Below are 22,606 nucleotides of genomic sequence, written 5' to 3'. Positions count from 1 at the left end.
CAGGTCGGAAACAATCCTAAGCCGCCACCTCTGAGGTCTTTAGCCTCCGTACATAGTATTTAAATATTTAGTCTATTTCCACCTGATCTAAAAATAATGCATTTTTAATGTTCAAGTTGTTGTTTTACTTTGGATATAAAGGTGAGTTTCTTTTATGGAGAGACACGAAGAAAGTTCACTATTTTACCCTCACATTTTTTTAAAACTTTATTTTAACTAATTTAGGTGAACATCCACCTATCAGCCAATACAAACTATGGAGTCATCAAGAACAGTATCAACAGGAAGATAATGTCAGATGAAACAGTTCTTTTTACACAAAGAAAAACAAGTTACAGCTATCTCTCAAAGTTACTTGTTTTATTCTCTGTGGGAGGTTAACAAACCTCATCTGAACTTTTCTAAAACCTTCTCCTGCTGTCTTTTCACATTTCTTCAGACTAAAGCGAGTGACAGCTTGTCCACAAACCCAAGGCAGCCTTACTAGAAATAGGAACATCCGCCCCTCTACAGTGATAGAGCAGCTCTGATATCCTCTTTATTATGGAAAATTATTTTAAACAGCATAAAACGGCTGGGGCTCATTTTTTCCCTGTTTCTGCCACTATCACTCCAGCTATTGATAAGATGTCTAAATTTATTGCAGAATAATTCTGCAGGAAAAGAGATAAAAGGTTGCTGAATAAAATATGAGGCGAAGGCTGTAAATTGTAGCAATGCATATCATTTCATTCAAATGTAGGACGCAATTACCATCTGCTACACTCATCAGTCCCCTCCTTTATGACTTAATTATATGTTTAATGCTATCAGATCAAGGAAAGGGCAAAACAGATGAATGAGGGAGAAAGAGAAAAGATTCTGCAACAAGACAAAAGGCAGATGAAAAGTAACATGAAAGGCTGGAATTGATTTCATTCACCAGGAAATAGAAAAAGTTAATTTAGATAGAATGTTCCCTCATCTCCTGCGTCTTTGTAAGATAATAAACACAGCATGTTCCCAATAGGTCTCATACCAGTCACACAATAGAAGTCAAGTTCCTCAAAACTGAAAGTCTGCCTACTATTTAGTATGAGTCAATGGCACGTTTGTGAATGGTTCAGGTTCAAGATAACTTTCATAATTCAGACTTTGACATACATTTCTTTTGCCCATTTGCAGAGGTGATGAGGCCTTCAACATGTAACCATTTGATCATTCACACATATTTTACATCCACAGTCTTCTACAAGTCATTTAAAGAGGTTAAGTGTAATATGCACATTTCTATTCACTTCTTTTCATCATATTTTAACAATATAAAAGTTGTTATCTTGCTTTGTTCTAGCTCTATGACATTCAGTGTAGTCTGTTGTAATCTGTTTTGTCTGGGTCCTCCGCCGAAACTTTACAATCCTAAAACTTTTTGTTTGGATGCAGATTGTGTGGGGCAGCGTTCACAAAGAAAACTGGGCTTGTCCAAATGGCTGTGGGCTAAAAAGCTAGCCAGTGGGCATCCCAGGTGCCAGCGGGCACTGTCCTAACTGTGTACCTTTGGCCAGAACTCATTATAGGGTGACATTTAGGACTGCTGCTGTCCATGCCAAGTCAGCCCTCTGGATTGAGACAAATTATGTAGTTATTTTTTATGTCAGACATTAAGTCATGTGCAGCGAGAGCCAAATCAGTATCACCTTCATGTCACCTGGACAAAAAAGGAGAAATGTGCTTTGGACTTCTTAAACAGGAGTGTTGTTGCACATATTTGGTGAAAAATACAGTTTCAAAAAACAAGGTTAAATTTATTGAAAGCCTGATTTGAAGTGCAAAGTTATTAATACAAATATAAAGGTCAGATAATATACTCAGTTTGATCTTAGCTTGAGTTTAAATAATAAGAATTATAATCATTCTACACTAAAACAAAAGCATCATTGTATAATTACTGAACAAAATCTCATCCTGTTGAATTATCTTGCTGTTTCTTTCTACCTGTTTGAAACAAAATTTAAAATTGTTTCTCTTTCTTGTCTTTGAAATGTCCTTCTTGTGAGAAATAATGCAAGCAAAAAAAAAGGACAAAAGTTTTTGATTTGATCAAAGACTATTCGTGAAAGATCATAAGAGTTTATAATACTAAAGAATAACTGCCAAAAACACCTGTGTCATATAATCCAAACATGTTGATGATTTTCATGGCTCTAGAAACTTGTAATATCCATTTAGTTTCAGTGGTTACTTGAACTAAATTAATAAGCTGAATCTGTATTTTTAACGTAAGCGTATATTGCTGAGGGAAACAAGAGACCTTGTTGCAGATTTTTCATCAAGCCAAATCATCAGCAACCCACCAGCCACGCTTAACCTGAACAGAACAAAGGCTCCATCTTGTGGTCTAAAAGAAGTACAGTCACTCATACATTTGCTCATATGCTCTCATTACATCCTTAAAATGCTAAATATTGTACGATTATAAACAAAAGCGAGACGCTTATCAGTAAAGAAAGTATAACACATAATAGTACGTGTTGGAGAAAAGAGTCAAATTTCCAGAATGGAGCAATCGCTCATAGCAGAAACATTTTTGATTCGAAGATCCCATGAAAACATCAAACTGAGGACATGAGCAGCTCCACGCCTTCATTAATAGCAGATGGACTTGCTTCCAGGTATCTCACAAGGCGTGAATTGAATCAAAGTTGTTTATCTGCTTTGTATTATTGGCCAAATTATAGTTAATTGCTCATTTGATGTATTCAGAGTAAAACATTCATATGATGCATGCTCTGGATATTTTCCACACAAACTTCAGGATGTAACAAACAGGAAGAAATGGGATGTAATTGATTATAAGTTAATTGTGCAAAGGTCTCCCTGCTGGGAACCATCTGTCAAAACAAGCCCAACATTCACTAATTCTAATCATAATTAATTAAATGGCTAACAAATTACATACATCATAGTTAGTACGGGGGGAAACTACCGCAGGAAATGTTATGAAACAAATTATCTTTAACAATGGAAGGAAATTACATCACATAACTAAATATTATACTCATTTCCGCAAGCCATATTTCTTAATGAATTCTCTAATTAATTTAATTCGCACATTGTGCATAATTTGGAGCTGGAAATGTCAGTGGGTCAGACTTAACCGTATTGTTCCCGGCTGTCTATTTCAACGAGTGCCATATAGCACAACATGACCTCTGCACACACCAACAGTTGTAATTGTAATTCGAGGGTTTAATTAATATGTTCTGAAGAGATCAACTACATTTAGCTCCTTTTACACATGCAAGTGTCAATGCTCAGTTTCCATTTGCTTTAATATAGTCTGTCTCTTTGGTGGAAACGTCATAACAGATCATGTTACAGATGTCAAATATGACAAGAAGGCCTTCATTTTGTCATGCTTCTTGTGTTAAGTGTTGAACTTTATGTTTATCCAGCACTATCAAAACTAAAGCCATGACTGAGCTCATTCACAGTACACTTATGTTCATGAAAACAGTTTCGCTAGTAGAGAAGGAAATTGCTAACTCTTCCAGTTAACAGGCATTTTTCAAGGAAGTGAGATTGATTTGTTTAAGTGTAATTTTACAGCTGTTACATTAGAATGAAATAATACCTGCTACTGTATAATAGTCAATCTGTAGGAACTCCAACTGTTTGTTTTATATTTTTTGAAACAGAGCATATTCTATGAATTCAGCACATACACCTGCTTCCCTCTGTTTACAGTCTTCATGCTAAGGCTAAATTCACCAGCTTCAGAAGCTGAAGCTCTAAATATACCATCCAGCTTTTACCATTAGCTTTTTTAGTCATTTCCCTTGAAGAAACAAATCTAGGTTTATGGAAAATGTTCTTTCTAAAATCAAATTATTTTATGGGTCCTTGTCTTTATTTGGAGAGGATAGCTGGAGATAGACATGGAATGTTGGAGAGAGAGTGAGGATGAAATCAAATCAAACCAAATTACCTTGCAAGATTGGGAGTTAAACCGGCGATCAGTGTGATGAAGACTGCCTCTGGTCATGGGGTGCACCCTCTACCAACTGAGTTGAACCAGAAGCCCAATCATCAATTTTAGTGTACAATGTGAGCCTAAAATTGACAAATATTTCTTAATAAGCAATTAATTGGTTACACTACAAAATATCATGTTCAATGATAGTGAAAGTTTCATCAGACCCACAAAGACAAATAAAATGTGTTCAAGGGCTTATCGAAGAAAGGCATCACATTTGTATAAAGACAATTTCAGACTAAAAGATGTTTGAACATTTAACTACTAAGGGAATCTTGGCTAACAATTTCAGGACATGTTCGATAGATAGATAGATAGATAGATAGATAGATAGATAGATAGATAGCTAGCTAGCTAGCTAGATAGATAGATAGATAGATAGATAGATAGATAGATAGATAGATAGATAGATAGATAGATAGATAGATAGATAGATAGATAGATAGATAGATAGATAGATAGATAGATAGATAGATAGATAGATAGATAGATAAAAAAGAAACTGTATTTTTGCACATTGTTTCATGTCAGATAATCCTATTAAGAATTAAATCCTTTTTCTTAGTTTTATGCTTAGTCACCTGCTGTCTTACCTGTGTTTTTCCAACCTGTTTTTTTTTTCTTACCCGGTGCTCATACAGTTTACAAAAAACAACCAAATTTACCGATGATACCATCATGAGCGTGAATACAGAATTGGATGAATAAATGAATAAATTGCCCAGTGCACAACATATAAGCTAATACATGCATTACAGGGCTTGGGGGCTATCCTGAGGCCAATCATTTAGCTAACACACTAATGAAAGCGTGTGTAGTGTGGCTAAGGGCAGCCGCCATGGGAGGGTACCGCTCCCCTCCCTCCTAATGTAGGGGGCTGTTAATAGGCTGGATGGGGCCAATGGGAGTCCCAGGAGAGGCTAGCTGATGAAGAGGAAAACCTGTGGTCGCCTTCACTAATCACTGCCTAATGGCTGCAGTAACATTGCCTTTACAATGGGATCCAGTGTGTGTGTGTGTGTGTGTCCGTCCGCATTTGTATTGGAAATACTGAAGTTTTAGGGTCTTGGTGATCTCACTTAATCATTTATTGGTAAATGTCTTATGATTCTATGTACACATTTTGCGAACAAATATTGGTATGACAATAATGTAGATACAAAAATCAAAAACTTCTAAAGCAATTTATAGTATCTCGCCAATCAATGAGATAAATTACAAAACCTTTTTAAATCAAAACTGGGAAGCGGTCTCTGGTTGCACTTGTCCAATTTCAATACTTGCTGCTTTTCTCTATTGACACATGGACTTTTATTTTCAGCTCTTTTTGAGATATTTAATTGTACTATTTAGTTGCATTTTTACTGTGCTCCTCCTATAAAACAACACCATCTTTTGTGTTCATTACATCATACACTTAAGAAAGAAAACAATTATACAATGACTCAAATCTATCTGGTCCTTTCATAGGAAAACATGAAAGGACGACATGTCAGGTTTTTGTGGATTACTTGTTTCAAACTGAAAAGCACCCGCCGACCCACAATTTAATAAAAGCAGTGAATCAGGTTAATCCACATTTCTAAAATCTTAAACCGAGGTGTGTCTTGTGTCTGTTGCACAGGTAGCCTAAAGTGTGCCTGCGAAGTCATTTATGACGTCTTTACACCAAACAATATATGAAGTCATGGCTCGACGTTCAACTTTTCCACAATGTCAATCATCTAACGTGAACAAGAAAATGCAAAGTTGCCATATTAAAACTTAATTTCCGGTTGGGACCTACAAAGTAAATGTATCGTTTAAAAAAAAAAAAAAGGTTGCAACGCTAAACAGGCTTTGTTTTTTTGTTTTTTTAAATAGCTTGCTCGGTTGTTATGGGAATCGATATTTCTAAATGAAAGTGTTCACCAGTATGTAATATAATGTACCGAGGCTTATTGTTTAAAAAAAAAAAAGAAATGTATAAAATGCATGGTCTCTAAATGTCCTTTTTTTGTTATCCATACTAGCTTTCCTGGGTATTAAAGGTCAAGCAGTTGAGGGGAAAAAAACAGAAAGCGCCATGAAATATTTATTGGACCTGGAGGTGTTTTTTAACTTAGTTTTTTGTGCAATTTCTGCAATTGCAACTTATGAAATCATATTCCAAATTTCCTTTTATTATCTTTTCCCATTGAAGAGACATATTAAGAATAAATGATGTTGTAACAAGACAAAAAATATTAAAAAGGTGGAGAAAAAAGGTGTGTGTATATGTGTGTGTGTGGGGGGGGGTCACATTAATATTTAATATTTCATAGATCTGTTGAGAGGTAGGCTATATGAATAATGACTTGTAGGACTACACTTCTTCCCAAATACAGGCTACTTTATTTTGAAGGTTACCCTCTGAACTTCTTGTACATGTCTATCTAACTACGGCTGGCTTGTTTCTCTCAGTGTGGGCCGAGACTTCCCTGTTCATCTGCCAATCAGAGTTTACTGACAAGGTGGAAGTTGGTTGCTACGTCCTCATACAAATCCTTGTGTCAGTCAAAAGTAGTGACGAGGAGATTCATCGAAGAAACCAACAATTCTGGTGAAGTTATCTGCGAGCGAGGAGGGATTTGAGGCGTGTCGCGGTTGAAACGTGATGTCCTCGGATATTTGGAGATGAAGGGAGATCTGCGGTCGGTAGGGGGAAAATAACTTTGCATTGTAACCTTTGTGGTGGGCTGCAGGAGTCAGCTGTGTTTCTGACTGACAACCCCGCTGTGTAACATTGCGAGCATGCCACGCAGGCAGCTAACTTCTGCAAAGGAAAGAAAAGTTTTCCTACGTGACGATAGGATACTTTGACATTGTTTTGTAGTATCACGAGGATTTCCTTTTTTTTTTTTTTTTTTTTTTTTTAAAGTGAGAATGATGAAGATTAGGCGATACTTGAGAGGTAGTGGGAGGGTACTCGCATTTGTCTTCATTGCCTCTATCATCTGGCTGCTGTTTGACATGGCTGCACTTCGCATATCACTGAACGACGTGAACAGTCAGCTGCTGAAGGAACAAGTGATAAAAGAAAGGCAGCTGTTCAGACAGCAGTACAGAGTGACACAGCTGATGAAAAGAGGCTTTAAACACCCAATTCAGAGGGTGGACTTTGCTTCTCCACAGGCAGGGAAAGAACTACTCAATTCAAGCATTAAACTAGCCCATGTGTACAGACCAGGGGGCAAGAAACAGGACCAAATGTTGGGGGATAAAAATCCTATCTTTTTGCAGCACAAAGGAGATACTCCACTAAAGAATGACAACCCTAAGTATATTGCTTCTGAACAGAAAGAAAAAGAAGCGTTGAACAATATTAAACCAATGCAGGGTGATCTTGCAAAGAAAAAGGCTGTAGACCTGGATCTAAATGGGGCAAAAGTAGAAAAAAGTAGAGTCCTTGATGTTTCTAATAAAGAAGCAGAGTCAGATATACCTAAAGTGTCCCATGGTGTTCAGGATAATCAACATGCCCTGCTACCAGCCACAAAGAAGGCACCCATAAGAAATGAAGATATTGTAAAAATCCATGTAAACAAAGCTGATTCAAACAAAAAGGAAAAAGTCAAAGATGATTCCAAGATTAAGAATGGTACCGATGTGAGTCAGCATCAGACGGACGAGTTGCAGCCTGTTAAAGCAGAATCTGAACCTCCAAACAAGGATTCAAAAGGAAAGGTCGGACTGAAAGCAGAGGATAAGGAGGCTCATGAGGTTGCCAAAAGTGAATTGAAGGCAGCGAAGGAAACTCCGAAACCTACAATCAAGGCCCAAGCAGAAAAGGATTCCAAAAAGCAAGTCCATGCTATCAGGAAGTCTGGGGTCCACAAAGTGCTCTCTCTGGATGTGACTAATGTTCCCAGAGATGCTCGTGCAGTGGGCCAATTCGGTCTGGCATCGAATGTTGCCAGCTATGAGAACACGGAGGTGAGGAAGAGATGGGACGAAGGACATTTTAATGTTTACCTGAGTGACAAGATCCCGCTGGACCGAGCAATCCCAGACACCAGACCTGAGATGTGAGTCTTCTTCTGCACATTTTGTCCCCTTAGACTGCTTTTTAATACGAGGCTGAATTTGTTGTTTCTCTTTGCTATTTTTTCCAGGTGCTCACAGAATCTTGTCCACAACGACTTGCCGTCCACCAGTGTGATTTTCTGTTTTGTAGATGAAGTGTGGTCCACACTCCTCCGCTCTGTGCACAGTGTGCTAAACAGATCCCCACCTCACCTCCTGGAGGAGATCATTCTAGTGGATGATTTCAGCACCAGAGGTAAATATGTCCTGAATACGTTACAGGTCGAGAATGTTACCTTGAATGTTTTCTCACTGCATGAAAAAAACCCAGACTCAGCATTAGAGCTATCTGTCAGAGGTAGGTGTTCCCTTTTGGCTCTTCTGCAGTGACGAGACCCATAAAGTCATACAGTCCCTTCTGGTTATTAGTGTCAAATGGTCAGGCCAACGTAGACATTGTTGATGTTTTTAATGTACTTTTATGTATGATCATTTATCGTAGTTGTCATTTTTATTTCTCTGTATGTTTTGTTATCTTTTACGTCATAATTTTAATTCACCTGTTTTAAACAAAGACGTTTAGTTTTTGACACTTTTATTGTATTAATTTTTATTATGGATTTAATTCAGGTCCAGTCTTTATTTAACAACAGCACCCTGATTAACCTGCATTTTAAAGTTACACTAAACATCTTCAGTTAATTTCTGTGAGAACACTTGTGTGCAGTGAGGTTTATACCAATGTGAGCTTCAAGACAAATCCAACAAGACACTTAAACATAGAACTGTGCAACCTGATTTCCGTTTTCTGTATTTGTTATCTGCACAATGACATGACAATATTTGAGATTTGCCCCCTAAAATGTGTTTCTTTAAAGCAGACATGTTAGTCTTACAACACAGAGAAAAGTGCTCAGTTTCAAATTTTTCTCAATTTGTGACATCCCAAGTTGGATTGTGGTTTAAAAAAAAAAAAAAAAAAAAACTCTTCTCCCCTGTTTTCTCCACCCTTGGACTCCCTTGAGCAAAACCTTTGTGCAGTTCCACCATTTATATTCTTGCTACAAAGGAGTGACATGTACAGAGAAAACTCAGGGGGGGCTCATTGCATTTAAAGAGACACACACCAAAACAGAGTGTTCTGAGAGAGCTGGTTTATGCAGGATCACAAACCTCCTCTGGTGCTTGATTCATTTTATATTTGGACCAAAGCACAGTACAAATGTGTTTTTAGATGGCAGACGACTGTTTTAAAAGATGTAAAAGGGCTATAATATGTCCTATTTAAGACTGTGACAAAACACTATGACATACTGGTTGAAGACGGAAGTAAATGTTAGTTAGTTATAATCCTGAATGCTCCTCTACAAACAAAGAGCTTCAACATAAACTGTCTATATTTACCTCAAACTAATATTTGCTATTTCTCCCCTGGAGTTTATTGTTACTGTCAGCCAATTTTACAACATATTTCCATAGACCCAATGAAACAGTCCTCAGCTATTGAACTCATACCATATTATTATATAATTGGACATTTTAATATAAGTTATGTTGAATGAGAGTCCTCAGCTATTGATTCAGAGACCCCCCCATTATTTGGTTCCTCCTCTTTTAATCTTGCATTCATTGCACTTTAAGTACTTTATCTTAAATCTGTTTATTTATTCCTATTAATCTCAATGACTTTGTTTTTAAAAGAGTATCTGAAGGAGAAGCTGGATAAGTACATGTCCCAGTTTCCTAAAGTGCGAATCATTCGTCTGGAGAAGCGGCAGGGCCTGATCAGGGCCAGGCTTGCTGGAGCGGCTGCAGCCAAAGGTAACTCACTTTTTGTTTTTCCATAAATGTTTTCGATGTCTGATTTGTACTCAGACATACAAAGCTCGTGGACACATGGACGATGGGGAATGTCTTACACAAAAGATACTATTAAAATAGCTCTAACATGTCAGATCATGTGCTCAGACTTTAATCGTCATTGTTGCAGTGGAAAAACAACTGTGTGCATACCTTTGAGAGCTGCTATTGGTTTATGTGACCTCTCCTGATGAGTCATGCACACCTATTCAGAGTGAAGCCAGTATATAATTGTGTTTGAGTTGTTGAGTTGTGCAAGATTCCAACACTCCTGTAATGTGAAATGTGGATTGTCTTGTTTTATAAGTGCTTCACTTGTTGTGATATACTGCTGTGTAATGCCTATTGTTATGACATGAATGGAGGCAGAGCATACAAAAAAAACAGCACTAACAGGACGTGTTTTTAAAACCTATTAAAAACCTATTATAGCTTTGGTCCTTACAAAAAGCTGTGCAGAATAGAGAAAGTGTGTAAAAAATTTTTTGTCAAGAATAAGATCTGGTGTGGGCCAAATGTGCAGAAAGTCTTAGACTTACTCTCTCTCTTGCAACCAGACTGCAAGTTTATCGTTGAATTGTGCAAACAAGTACAACAAGGACTCATTGTCTCTTAATACAGTACTAAAGAGTGAGTATAACAATGTACTACTATGCACGTTAGTAACTTACATGAACAAACAACTGATCTAGAACTCATCACACTCCCTATTAGGTTTGCATTGATGCCATGCAGATGTCTCTTGTTTGTTTAACTGCAGCAGGATGTTTGTTTTCCTCTAACATAGGTGAGGTCCTAACCTTCCTTGACTCCCACGTCGAGTGTAACGTTGGCTGGCTGGAGCCGCTGCTAGAGAGAGTGTATCTGGATCGCAGGAAGGTGCCCTGTCCAGTTATTGAAGTCATCAGCGATAAAGACATGAGGTGACAATCCACGGCTGTATTTTAGGGATAAAAACAAGACAGTATGTTGTTGTGATCATGGGTCATACTGTGTCCGTGCTCTTCCTCCTCAGTTACATGCTGGTTGACAACTTCCAAAGAGGAATTTTCAGATGGCCTCTGGTGTTTGGCTGGAGCGCATTACCAGAGGAGTACATCAAGAAGCATAACATGACTATCACAGATCCCATCAGGTGCCTAAATGTATGTTTTTATTATCCATTCTTCTTTTTTTGCCGCATTTATTTATTTTCATGTGATCTTACAGATGTCCAGTTATGGCTGGAGGGCTTTTCTCCATAGACAAAAAGTACTTCTATGAGCTTGGTTCTTATGATCCTGGCCTGGATGTGTGGGGTGGGGAGAACATGGAGATTTCATTTAAGGTATGTCACTTGTATAGTCATACATAATAACCACATATAGTATTGATGATAAGGAACGTGTTACTCTTCATCATACGTGTTCCTTTATACGTAGATCTGGATGTGTGGAGGGGAAATTGAAATCATTCCCTGCTCTCGAGTGGGACACATCTTCCGCGGGAAGAATCCCTACAAATTCCCAAAAAACAGGCAGAAGACTGTGGAGCGTAACTTGGCCAGGGTGGCGGAGGTCTGGCTGGATGAGTACAAGGACCTTTTCTACGGACACGGTTACTCCCACATGCTGGATAAAAAGAGCATCGGAAATCTCACCGAGCAGATTGAACTGAGGAAGAGGCTCAAGTGTAAAAGCTTCAAGTGGTACCTGGATAATGTGTATCCAGATATGAACGCTCCTTTAGCGAAAGCTGAAGGCCTGGTATGTAGAGACACTTTTTGTTTACTTTTCCTTAAAAGATCCCATTCAAAATGAAGGTCTTTGTCTGTTTTCTCTCCATGACGTTATTGTTGTTTCTTTTGAGAATCTCTTAACAAAATCACCCCAAACAAAGGCTGCGGTTGTGCGCCTCAAGAACAAACGATAGTTGTTCATTGAAGCCTCTGGAAGCTATCTGTAAACATTTGTTAAAGGAATATAAGAACAGCTAAAAAGCCTTTTTTTTTTTTAAATGCAGCTGAAGTCATGTTTGTACAGCTGTTGATTCACCTCTGTAAAATCTTGATCATCTCTTTTTTTTCTCTGTAGGTCTTTAATCGTGGCTTAAGAAAATGCCTCTCTCTACAGGAAGGCTCTCTGCTATTTGACATATGTGATCTAAGCAAGCAGGTAGGTGTCGGATTAATTTAACAGATCATTTAGCAGCAGAAAAATAGCACATTTCTTACATTTCTCTTAAAATCTCTGCACATACTGAGGGATTTTGTCCTTGTGACTGTTGTAATTATGGGTAACCATAACAAAAATATCCAGGAATAGATCTAGATTAGGACAACTGCAGTCACAACCCAGGGCAGGATAAACATGGGTGGAGTCAAAGACAAGACCAAAAGTTTCTAAATCTGGTGTTTTTGGGTACAGAGCAGTTTCTCTGAGCCATCAATCAAAATCTTTCAAATTTCATGGTGCATGATTACATCCTCCTCGCTCTTCTTTCTCCTTGGTCTTCAGAGTCAGCACTTTAACTACACCTGGATGAAGCAAGTTCGCCATCAGGATCAATGCATATCTGCCCAATTCAATGACAACGGCTCTGTTTTACAACCTTGTGACAACACCAAACCTGAACTCCGCTGGTTCCACAAATCCCACAAGTCAGCTCTGGTAGGTTGACCTTTGGTTTGTTGTTTTCTCTGTTTGCCTTCTTGGTTGTTCTTTTCTTTGTACACTTGTCATTTTTGTGTTCTTCACCTTCAAATTGCTCAGGAGAATGATCGTCCAGTGCAAGTACATCCTGTTTAGAAAGGGTGGGAGTAGATTGTGGGAGTGTTGTCAAAGCTTTGTTCTCTGATTGTGTTTCCTGTTTTGTGTTTGTGTGCATGTGTGTAAAGGCGGAGCACCTCATAGCAGAGTTCATTTCCCTCCACATGTGCCTGGAGGCCGGTCCAAAGGGGGACACTTTCCAACTCAACACGTGTGAACCCAGCAACCTCTTCCAAAAGTGGCAGTTCACACACTACAATACTATTTAATAAGACTGAGAGTGTAAAGAAGTGTAAGTGGTAAAACTCGGACACTACAACAACACACCACTGTTTGGAGGAGACAAGAAAATACATACATTAAGTGTTAATCAGAGGGCGTGGGGCTGTGCAATGTTTCCAAAGTCCTTTTATCATATCAGCATGGACTGACTTTTGATCACTTGTGCCAAGAAAAATTTAACATAATTTCTGGTTTTTCTGGAGAAGATGCTCTATGCTGGTAGAGTAAGGGGGACAAACCAAAGGACTAAAAGTAAACGTCAACAAGAGGATATCTGTCGGCACAATAAATCATTTCTCTGCCAAAGATGGAGTGCCTTTGTTATTGTTGTTTTTGTTTTGTGCTGGGACTAAATAATGAGTGCATGTAATGTAAAACTGATTTATTTGTAAAAGTGATAAACACCTTGTTTTTTTTTTGTTTTTGTTTTATGTTTTCTGTTTTTGTTGGATGGTGAACAGTTGCTTCTCTGCTTTTATAAAACGGTCTTATTAAGGTGTAGGCTTTGCTCTGAAAACTGTCCTGTTGTATAAAATCCTTCTTGTCACTAGAGGGAAGTGTTGATTCAGAAACACTCCATAAACCTGTGATGTGATGATTTTCTATCAAACTCTTCAACCTCACATTGATGAATCTTCATTTTCTATTGAAATTTCAAATAAAACGGTGAAGACAAAGACTTAATAGCATGTATCTTTTTTTATTACTTCATTCATATACAGAAACCATTAACAAGTACAAGTTAATCGCTTGAAAATACACTACTCACAATAAGTTAGGGATATTGTGAGGTCCTCAGTGAGTTTCATACATAAGGGGTTTGTTTTACTTCAGTGATAGGGAGGCAACTGTATGAGGGTGATAGACACCTCATTTTGTGTTTTCCACATAATGGTCTCGCTGTGTACAGTGGGCCTTACATATTAAGGCCAATACCAAAAAAAAAAAGCCTTTTCAATGTGGCATCAAGTTCAACATTCTGGGGATATAAAAAGCTGGTATTGTCAGTAAGTCATTCCCAGTGCATCCTTCAAGCAGAACACATGACGTTACTTAACGGACGAGCAGCGCCACCTGGCCATAGTGCGCCTTCGGGTTGGTAGCAGGCAGTCAGTTATTGCTCATGAACTTGGTGTGTCACAAAGTGTCATCAGCAGAGTTGCAGCAAGACGCAGAACTACTGGCAGTGTTCATGACAGACCCAGGAGTGATGGACCGTAATGATGCGCAGTACCTGATCAGACACCGTTGTGCTACTGCCACAACACTCAGACCAAATTGGAAAAGCACTTGTGTAAATAACAATGTCCCTAACTTATTGTGGGTAATATACCTCTGCTTAAGGTTTCACTGCTCAGCGCCTCACTCAAGAGTTTAACATACTGCAGCTCTAATACCTTATGGTAGCTTACGTATTATAGGCAGTAGGATTATAAAGCCCCGAGCTTCTTATTTCTTTAATCTGCTGCTCAAATACCTGGCTTACATAGGATTGGCTCATCTTAAAAGCATCAAATGAACAATGTTAAGTATGGCTTTATGACATTGTTCTCCAATCAGATATTACAATGCAAACTGCATAGATGCATCGTAAGAATCCTTTAGTTGTTGAAATTGATCATATCCTGAAAAGCTTTTGAAACACTCCTCACAAATTCATCATCATGTACTCAAACTCCTCTATCTTTTTGCGTGTGTTGCCCTTGAGAATCCTGCGGTAAGACACTGTGCTGTATTTGCTGGAAGTGAGATGGTCGAAGGATTTCTCTTGACCGGATTTCTTTGGGTGCGGCAGAGAGGCATGGCCTGGGTTGGGGTTTTGATGAAACCCCACAGGAACATGGAAGTTAAGGTCCTTCTCTGGCCTCTGCTCCATCTGAATCTGCTGCGCATCGCTTAACAGCGGGACTTCAGCTCCAGACATCTGCTCTTGGACTTGTGTCTCCCCATTCAGCTTTATATTAGTCTCATAAGTAGCATCAGAAGGTTCAAGGTTTGCTGCCTGTGCTGTTAGAACTTTGTTCTCAACTGGGAGATTTTCTGGAGAGCAAAAGAAGAAGAGACATGTTTTGCATTCTGTTAACAAAACATCCCCTCAATCTCTTTCAAACTTAAAATAATTGTTTTCTTACCTTTATCTGCTGATATATTAACCTCAGGCTGTGTTTGCATGTCTGTAATTGTGCCGTTTGGTTGCTGTGAGTCTTGATAGGAGCTCTCAAACTTCTCTGAGATTGGATCTGCATGATCTTTTTCCCCGGTCAGACTGACCTGTGGAGTCATTTCCTTCTCCATCTCCCAATCCTCTCTGCTGACATTGGATTCTTCTGCTGGCCTCTCCTCCCTCTGTGGCATAAGTTCATCAGCCACACTGTTGACAAATGTTTTGGACTCAGATGCAATTCCACAAGATGTTTTAGCTTGAATAGCCTCATGAGGTTGTTCTTCATCACTGTAGAACACAGAGTCATCCCCCTCCTCCATCGGCCACATGTCTCTTTCTTCGGGTTCTTCAAGTGTCTGCAGTGCCTCAAGAGAAGTCCCACTTAAGATCTCCAGTACCTGGGATGAAAGTACATCATGCTCTGCTGGGAGCCTTGGAGGCTTTGGAGGAATTGTGCTGGCGTCAATCTCCATTCTTTAGATTTGCCTTTTCCTGTGATAGAAAAGCTCTCACACCAAATGTTGATGATTATCTATTCAATCCAAATTGAAGTAACCTCAACCTTTGCTGTGCTGCGTTTCTGTTCAAGTGCTCCAAAATGCTTCCTTTATCATATCCAGTATTGTCATAGATTGAAGAAAGAACCCATCCTGCATTCAGTCTGCTCTGCAAGTTGAAGCTCTCTAGTCTGCTCTCTAGCGCTTGTGCCATGTAAGTCTTTGTACATGTCAGAAGACAGAAGAACAGGGGTTTTGTTGTGCTCCTAACAGAGACGCTTTGTCTCTGGCATCTGAATATATAGAGATTGTACTCTTAAATAATCTCTGCTGGGTGACCACCTTCATTCTGTAAGGGTTAGAGTCTGGATTAACATTCCCCTGTTGGTGCCTCTGTACCTCCTACACACTCTGCTCTTTCACATGTGCTAAGTCATATTATGTCTTATGATATAAGTGGATAAAAGGAACTTAACATCTTAAGTAAGGCACCTGAAATGCTGATATAACTACAATATGTTCAACAGAAAGCTATAAAAACAGACATTTTTGCATGCAGTTGGTGGAATGTAGTTACATTTACTTTGTACAATTTTGGGGTAATTTAAAGAAAAATGGCATGTGATTAAAAAAAATAATTAAAAAAAAACTAAACAGCAAAACCATAGTGATCCACCCTTTCCCCTTTTTTGTGCCACAGTCTTGAAGCTTTAAATTATTTGATTTGTTATTTGTCAGCTGCCATGTTTGTTTTTTTTAAACCAGTAATGACCATTTTTTGGATGAGAGGTTGGGGCCGAAGAAGAGACAACAAATAAGTTAAAAGACAGGTCCCCACACATCTCTCCATGCAGGGAGAACTTGTTGGCAAACTATATATTAAATATAATATACAGTAAGAAATAATCTCCAAAAAGGAACCAACAACACTAACAAGGATCTTGGCTCATTCACTGATTTAGCCAAGATCAGCCTGGAAAAGTTTGTCATGAATGACCAGCCATGAGAGACCCACACAGTATTTTGCACTTGACTGTGAGTATAATTTAGCTGCAAAGTTGGTCATTTTAAATTGAGATTGACTTGCTCTGTAATGGCCTGCCTTAAGTAATCAACAATGAGGAACTGCATTGGTCCTTCATTGTACTGGTTCACTGGTTCTTCAATACCTGATATTGCTGCTTGTTCAGATTTGGACCGTTGGACGATGCCTGACTCTTTTGTTTGGAACCATTACACAAACTAAACTCAATGTAAATGAATTCAACTCCATCACAAATGCAACACTAATAATATGTCACTGATACTACAACTAATATTAGAATATGTTTTTTTGAAAAACTGGTCGTCCACATGGTTGATATTTGCTCAGTAAATGATGCACAACTGCCTTTTAACACAATTCTGTTTTCATAAATGTTTTGGAGCCAATTGAACCATTTCATTTCCTTCCTGATAGCAGACTTTAAAAAGGCAACTGCTTTTTTTAAAGTCATCTCTTCCTTGGTTTTTCTGCTTAAAATGGCACAAGCATCAATATTCTTGTGAATATTAACCAACAAGTACAACTAAGCAGGTTTCATTTACTGTAATGTGAGAATGTCCATCTGCAGCTCTTTTTCTCCTTCTTTAGAAGAAACAGCAGGAAACATAAGAAGTGAGACTTATTACAGGAAATGTGTAGGCTTACAATACTCACGTTTTAGATTGTCAACCGTTTTACATTACCCAGCATATGAGTTGCCTCTTTTTATGGTGAAGTATAAAGTACCGTTTAAGATCAGGACACTTTTATCCTGCACAAATCATATCTCTACATTTTTTATTAACTACAATGCCCCTCCAGCAGACAGTGTCTGCCACCTCTCTCACTCTCAGTTTCTCAATGGATTAAGACTCAGTGTGTGCTTGAGTTGCCGTTTGTATGTGATTGCCCTGCAGCACTTCTATTTGTAGGTCTTAAGTTTGCATTACTATGTGGTTACTGAAGGAATGCACAGGTGGGTTTGTGAAACTTCATGAGTTTATTATGATTTTAGAACATATTACATTTAAACTTTGATACAAAAATCAAAAATGAGATTCTCTACACAAAGTTGCATTTTCTTTGAATTAAGAATATGTCCAGTGTTTCTGAGTGAACACAGTAAATAGGTGCTACACATTTTGAGTGTAATTTTGGAAATGAAAACAGATCAGTAGTACCTCTTGTACCCACATCCTGTTTTGAGCTGAAGCCTCCTAAACTGAGAGAGGCTTTGGTTTTGGTTCTGCCTTCAACGTGACCTAAAAGCTGTTTTACTATTTATACAACTTGGTAGCTGTAAAGCTATTATTTATTTTAGGGTCATAATGATCTCATTTTACATTTCAAAGTGCTACATAAATACAGCTACAGAACATCCGTCAACCCTGAATTCATTAATGCTGATCACAGTCATTCAGTTTTATATCCATGCTTGCGACATACATAACCTCATCAATCATACTCAACCTTCATATATCTTTGCCCACAGGCTACATTCAGTCAAATGCTTATGGAAAATATCAGCTTTTTACATATTTATAATGATTTCAACCTCGAGAAAGCCAAAGCCTTTCAGTGAGCCACGTTTACCTTAAAAGAACATGATCTTCTTTGACAAAGGTGCAAACATGTCCATCATCACCATTAATACAAACACTTCTTTTCTAAGACTTAAAGTGGCTCAGCAGAGTTAAAACCATTAAGTGTGGTGAATGACTTTATGAGGAGAGTCTATTTCCTTCTGCTACTTGCTTGAAGCATGAGAAACCTTGTCTGGCCATAGTACCAGGTAGATACAGAGCACATGAGCAACATGTCATTGAGTATTGGTCTCATCCTCTTCAACTGATCGCTGAAGTCCAGGGATCAACTTCAAGATGTGTTTGCGTACACTTGATTTCCTGGCTTTGCGAGGAAGGGTACCAAACAAGGAGGATATCCTCATTTCCTCCCAGGGGGGCGAGAGTGAGCTGCTGCTGGAGGCCAAACTGGAGCTGCTCGAGCGACTGAGGGTTTGATGATAGTGATGGTGGCTGGAGTTGGATGACTGTGTGTGAAAATCTCGAGAGAAGAAGCAGTTATCGCTTGCAGTGCTGGCTGCACTGCAGGGGCTGGGAGAGATCAGGTCCCCAAACACACTGGCCTGGTCACTGTCATCTGTCATCACGCTCCTGAAGCTGCTGTCACTGGAAAAGCGGCGGCCATGGCGGCCAGTGGGGGAGCTCAGAATGGCTGAACAGTCCACTGAGAGCTGGAGGCTGCTGCTGCTGCTGTTCATGTTACCTGGAAACAAGAAGAATTTGCATATCAAGTTTGAAGTCAAGCAGGAAGTTCGTCAGCAGCTCCTGTGTTCAATTGTCTGGGGAACTCCTTTATGCTATTAGTCTGAAGTGTATGTTTCATGTCACATCACAAACAGCGTTGCTTTAGAAAGAGGACAATAGTTATGAGAAAGGAAGGGCTGTGGTTTGACAGCTGAGCATGCTCTCTCACCTCGCATAAGCCGTTTTTCCTGTAATGTAAGCGCTTGCAGCTCCACCAATTTCTCACGTAGCGATTGCTGTATGGGCAAAAAAACATTTGGGGTTTTACTTTCAGTTAAACTATTTTTACCAGTGAATTTATTAAGTAAGAGAACATAAATTCTGCATTAAATGTTGCTCTGTAATGCTTGCATGCTAGGTTTGTGTAGTTTTTATGGAGCTTGCAAAAAACATGCAAAAAAAACCCACACACCTTAAGCAGGTTCATCTTCTTCTCCAGCTCAATCTGCTTCACTACAGTCCCACTTACTGTCTCCACCCTGAATCAGATAATAACACATCATTTCAAACAAATCACAAAACCTGTGCAGTGTCTTGCATATAAATTCCCCTTCCTCGCTCATCTCTTTTATATGTTTTTATTTTTATAACTGAGGTTCCATGAAATGGGTTGTTAATAATGATAAAAGGTTTGGATAAGATATAAAGCCATACACATCAATTTACAAATAATCATGAAAAGCTTTGAGTTTGTTGTTGTGCTGTCCTGTAAATTCAAAGGCAGATGACTAACTGTGGGTGTATTTGTGGATATCCAAAAGATTTTGGACTGCTTTAGCTAGTTCTTAAGTTCACTTCTTATACTACCTTTTATTTCTGGAGCAGAAGGCTGGTTTTCTCATTATCATGTTTCATTTTTTTTCATTATCTTGAACTAACAACTTTTGTTTTCTCGTAGAGGCGGGTTAATTTCCTCGCAATCCAGCCCACACTAATGAGATTAGTTGAACCTATTTCTTCTTTTTTTTTTTGCTTTTGCAACTCTGGGTATACAAGATAAAGTCTTCAATATCTATTGAAAACCACTGGAAATGATTTGTCACAGATGGAAAACTATACAAATAAAATAAAATAATTTAGCACCAAGGGAAAACTGAACAAATAAAATACAATGTCCTCTCAGGCCTCCCATAAAAATGCAAGAAAAAAAGCATTTAACTGATCAAACTTGTTTCTTGTTTTAAAACTGTAAACTGTGTAATAGCCTATGGTTAGTGTTATAAAAGAAACTCATTTATTTTTATTTTTATTCATAATATTTCCTCTGCTATATGTTTACATATGATAGTTTGTGGAGTGTTATTACTTTGAGTCACTTACTTTAGATTGTTTGTTGATTCTTTAATCAGATGGAGTACACGCTCATGACACAATCCTTCAATGCTGACCCCATTAATGGTGATGATGACATCGCCTATAATAAAATGAGGGTGCAAGAAAAGGAAACTCGTCAATTACAAGAAGTCAAGTTGGCTTTCTTCTGTGTTTGTGCATCAGTGCAGACATGTGTAGGTGGATCACAGCTTTAACACATAACTGTCACCTATGTACAAAAAGGTCAGGCTCTATGTACATGTGTGAAAGAGTCCATGTAGAGGATATGGGTGGTTCACCTGCGGTCAGACCAGCACTCTCAGCAGCACTGTCCTCCTGCACCTTCCGCACAAACGTGCACATCTCCACTGCAGAGCTGTCCCTCAGCTGCAGCCCATAAGTCTGCAATGAAAAAAAGACTTTGTCACAAAAGCCAAAACAAAACTATTACACGCAATATTATACCTCTTAACCAATAACTGGCAGCAAAAGATATTTACTTTATTTAAATTGTTATAAAACGTGAAAAGGCTCACCTGAATTTCAAAACCAAATGTTTCATTGTCTTGCTTCTCCAGAACAATTCTGGTCCTGTGCGAAAAAGTAATATAATATGTAATATATATGTAATATGTAATATATAATATGTAATATAAAAAGTTGATATGCAATAACACTAAATTGGAAACCTACAATATGATTAACTGCCCAATATTTTTTCATATTTACCTTTGTGGGTCAGAATAATCAACCAGTGATGTGGAGTAGGATTGTTTGGGCTGCAAAAAGAGATTTAAGGTTGAAACTTGACAGTAAACTTTATGTGAACATGTTGATCCCACAGTGTTACATACAGTATGTGAGTGACATAACTTAAGATTAAAATAGTTGGAAAGCTCTTGGCCTGTAGCCTGATATAAGTGTCAAACAGTTAAAGACACAGCTGAAATTTTTAAATAAAACCTCAGTTGCAATCTTTTATGAAAGTGATTATAAATTGCAGAACAAAATTGAATGATAAATATTCAGCACCTGATTTCTTTTCTCACCTTGCGCACTCTTGGCAGAGAGCCTGTGTTTTGCCGGGGGCGCTCACAGCTTCCCCTCAGTGAGCGCCGGTACCACAAGGAACTTTTCTTCCTCAGAGAATTATCCGCATTGTTGTTGTCTTGGCTGGCCTGGCGCTGAAGTCCATTGAAATTCATGGTGGTTTGTATGGTAGAGTAGTCCTCAAAGCACCATCATGTCCTGCTGCATCAAGTCTTTAGTGACTGTGAGGCCTGGCTCTGCTGTGCTGCAAAATGTTTCAAAGCGGAAACCCAAATCACGTGACATCTGTGGTGGACTTGTGCAGATCACAGCCACACGTACCCACTTTCCTGTTCAGCTCTTTTGACTTTTTCTCCCTCTTTTCTTCAGAAAGGGGTTCTTCTGAAAGCAAAACAAGAAGGATGTTTGAGCTTTTTTTCCCCCTTTAAAAAGTCCCTTTCCTTTTCTGCAGTCTGAGCGATTCGATTTCTGGTCTGTCAGAAATCAGCAATGCATGAGGAACTGCCACCTCGAGCTTCCAGCAGCACCTGCCTCCAGCCTCTCTCACTCTCAGTTTCTCAATGGGTTAAGCCTCAGTCTGAACCTGAGTCCTGTGTGCTGTCAAGCAGGGAGACTTGTGGGCCAGACAAAAGGCTGATTTAGCTCTGGGCCAGTGTCACGCTCCCCAAACACACAGCATGGGTCAGTGGGCCACAGGCATCAGACGAGTTTGGATCAAAAGGCAAATCAAACACACAGGCCGGCAGTCACGGAGACAATGGCTGATGGGTTAAAGAAAACTGAACCACAGAGCACAAATCCTGTCCCATTACCACACCCAAGCCCACAAAAGGTGAACTGTTTGATCTGCTGGGCAAGAAGATCAGCTTTCATGCTGCACACAAATGGCATTTCTTTGGGGAGCATAAAATCTTAGAAAATGTTATTTTTCTATTTTGAACTCAATACTGTAATCAAATGCACCCAAATGAATTACTCTTCAACTTCCAGATTGCCTCACTAATCCCCTCTGCCCCGCTGACCCTCAGCAGAGCAGTTGGCAAAGAGACCACGGGACTGTCTGGAACACAGATGTCCCGTTTCACAAGGACATGACATATTTTTATTCACATTGCTATTTTTTTTGTTAATCATACTTAAATTCTTATTTTAGTGGTTATAGCCAATGTTAGCCACATTTCTTCTCCTCTTATTGGTATTGTTTCTGTAAGTCTGTATTATCTTTGTTTGTGTTTTCTTGTTGTTGTGTGTACATTACAGTCTCTCTATCTGTTTGTCTCTA

At 38.8% G+C, this 22,606-nt stretch overlaps 3 protein-coding genes across 3 annotated transcripts; 1 reads left to right on the top strand and 2 right to left on the bottom strand.

The window, feature by feature from the left end:
- The first annotated feature begins 6,883 nt into the window (after positions 1-6,883).
- On the top strand, positions 6,884-13,614 carry galnt5 (polypeptide N-acetylgalactosaminyltransferase 5). The gene is made up of 10 exons (XM_079357449.1): positions 6,884-8,061; positions 8,149-8,315; positions 9,761-9,880; positions 10,707-10,842; positions 10,935-11,054; positions 11,129-11,246; positions 11,341-11,664; positions 11,992-12,072; positions 12,415-12,567; positions 12,795-13,614. The coding sequence occupies exons 1-10, from the start codon at positions 6,920-6,922 to the stop codon at positions 12,933-12,935; spliced, it is 2,502 nt and encodes an 833-aa protein (XP_079213575.1). The 5' UTR covers positions 6,884-6,919; the 3' UTR covers positions 12,936-13,614.
- A 537-nt stretch (positions 13,615-14,151) lies between these two features.
- On the bottom strand, positions 14,152-15,798 carry LOC306832629 (uncharacterized protein). The gene is made up of 2 exons (XM_079357452.1): positions 15,081-15,798; positions 14,152-14,988 (listed from the first exon to the last, which is right to left on the bottom strand). The coding sequence occupies exons 1-2, from the start codon at positions 15,583-15,585 to the stop codon at positions 14,597-14,599; spliced, it is 897 nt and encodes a 298-aa protein (XP_079213578.1). The 5' UTR covers positions 15,586-15,798; the 3' UTR covers positions 14,152-14,596.
- Positions 15,799-17,614: 1,816 nt separating this feature from the next.
- Positions 17,615-22,203, bottom strand: cytip (cytohesin 1 interacting protein). The gene is made up of 8 exons (XM_079357732.1): positions 21,324-22,203; positions 21,004-21,053; positions 20,811-20,865; positions 20,574-20,676; positions 20,281-20,374; positions 19,373-19,439; positions 19,130-19,196; positions 17,615-18,919 (listed from the first exon to the last, which is right to left on the bottom strand). Exons 1-8 carry the CDS (start codon positions 21,477-21,479, stop codon positions 18,453-18,455), a joined length of 1,059 nt encoding a protein of 352 aa, XP_079213858.1. The 5' UTR covers positions 21,480-22,203; the 3' UTR covers positions 17,615-18,452.
- Between the last annotated feature and the right edge of the window lie 403 nt (positions 22,204-22,606).

Source organism: Symphodus melops, assembly GCF_947650265.1.
Source record: "Symphodus melops genome assembly, chromosome: 12".
Taxonomy (NCBI): Eukaryota; Metazoa; Chordata; class Actinopteri; order Labriformes; family Labridae; genus Symphodus; species Symphodus melops.
This window is presented reverse-complemented; position numbering and strand designations above follow the sequence as displayed.